Source organism: Frankliniella occidentalis, unplaced genomic scaffold (assembly GCF_000697945.3).
Source record: "Frankliniella occidentalis isolate FOCC.00 unplaced genomic scaffold, Focc_3.1 Scaffold210, whole genome shotgun sequence".
In the NCBI taxonomy this organism is placed as follows: Eukaryota; Metazoa; Arthropoda; class Insecta; order Thysanoptera; family Thripidae; genus Frankliniella; species Frankliniella occidentalis.
The window spans coordinates 227,535-229,047 of record NW_026267336.1 but is presented as its reverse complement, the minus strand read 5'-3'; the positions used below and the strand labels follow the sequence as shown (position 1 = coordinate 229,047).

The 1,513-nt window shown below is 58.0% G+C and overlaps 2 protein-coding genes across 2 annotated transcripts in view; both read left to right on the top strand.

Annotated features, from left to right (window-relative positions):
- LOC113209665 (zinc finger protein OZF) overlaps positions 1-1,507 on the top strand; it is a 2,766-nt gene extending 1,259 nt beyond the window's left edge. The window contains exon 2 of the mRNA XM_052272540.1: positions 503-1,507. Coding sequence (XP_052128500.1) covers positions 503-1,435 — 933 coding nt within the window. The 3' untranslated portion in view covers positions 1,436-1,507. The remainder of the gene's footprint in view (positions 1-502) is intronic.
- LOC127748653 (gastrula zinc finger protein XlCGF57.1-like) overlaps positions 1-1,513 on the top strand; it is an 18,410-nt gene that overhangs the window by 6,918 nt on the left and 9,979 nt on the right. The window lies entirely within an intron of this gene.

Genomic DNA, 1,513 nt, shown 5'->3' with positions numbered 1-1,513 from the left:
TGTGGCAATCCTTGGAACTTGGCGACGCAGGTGTCTCACGCGGTGCTCTTGTTCCAGTTGGCGATCCTAGCTCATCGCCCAGCAGCGGAGCGTCGCTCGGGGAATATCCTGGCGAGGCCAGCGCATCGAGCTGAAGCGGGACGGTAGGCTGGCTGTGACGGCGTGCTCCTGAGATGAGCTGAGGACAGAGTCCTAGTGATACAGCGGCGCGAGCTGCTGGTGCTGCGCCCTGTGCTCGTTACATGCGCCGCGGCGGGAGCCGGTTTTGTCGCGGCGTCGCACGCGGACTAACGACACTTGTGTGGGGTGGGGGCGGCGTTTAACGCGCCACTCGCTTAGAACTGAGGCTGGGGAGCAGAAACTTTTTTGACGCCCATTCCTTCTCCCTGTTGCAGGCCAAGTCGCTGTGCTGTCGCAGGACTGACGCTGACGTTGCACGCGCATGCTGGTCATCCTGGTGGTGGGGCGGACTTCACATGATGGTGACACCGGTGTCTGACGCGGTGCTCTTGTTGCAGGCGGCGGGCGCAGCTCCTCCTGCGGGGCGTCCCACGGTGAGGGTCCTGGAGAAGTCACCATCGACAGGGGCCCCGAGCTGGACCTCAAACAAGACGACGAGCAGCTGGGGCTGGTGGTAGCGGCGTGCTTCTCACTGCAGGACGAGCAGTGCCCAGTAGAGAACGACGGGATGGGAGGCCGTGGGGACGGTGCGGTACAGCCCGGGGAAGGTCCTGGGGACAGCAGCCATGTACAGCCCAAGGACGGCGAGGTGCAGCCCGAGCAGCGCGACGAAGAAGTGGCGCCTCCTCCCGGCGACGCAACCAGGCAGGGCGGCTCTAATGTCCGATGTGGAACCCGCGACGCTCAGCCGGTGCAGAACAAACAGCAGGACGACCAGAAGGCCTCGCGGGTGCTGCGGAAGAAGCAGCTCGGCCGGAAGTACACCGGCAGCGGGAGCGGAAGAAAAGGCAATCCCAGTAGCGCTCTGCAGGCCAACTCGCCCGGGGGCGCCGGCGGGGCCTTCAAATGCGAAGTCTGCGAGAAGAGTTTTGCATGGGCGAGTAAACTAAAGAGGCACAAGATGTACCACTCTGGCGAAAAACCATTTAGCTGTGATCTCTGTCTAATGCGTTTCACTCAGAAAGGCAATCTTGTCGTTCACGTGAGGACACACACTGGTGAAAAGCCATACAAGTGTGACGTGTGCGAAATGCGTTTCACTGTGAAAGGCCCTCTTGTCGTTCACATGAGGACACACACCGGTGAAAAGCCTTTCAGGTGTGACGTATGTAAAATGTGTTTTGCTCACAAAAACACTCTTGTCGATCACGTGAGGACACACACAGGTGAAAAGCCTTTTAAGTGTGACGTATGTACAATGTGTTTTACTCAAAAATGCAGCCTTGTCAAGCACACGAGGACACACACTGGATAAGCCATACACGTGTGATTTGTCTAGTAAGGCTTTTGGTCAAATATCAAATCTCAAGAGAGAAGAAACAATTTTTATTTA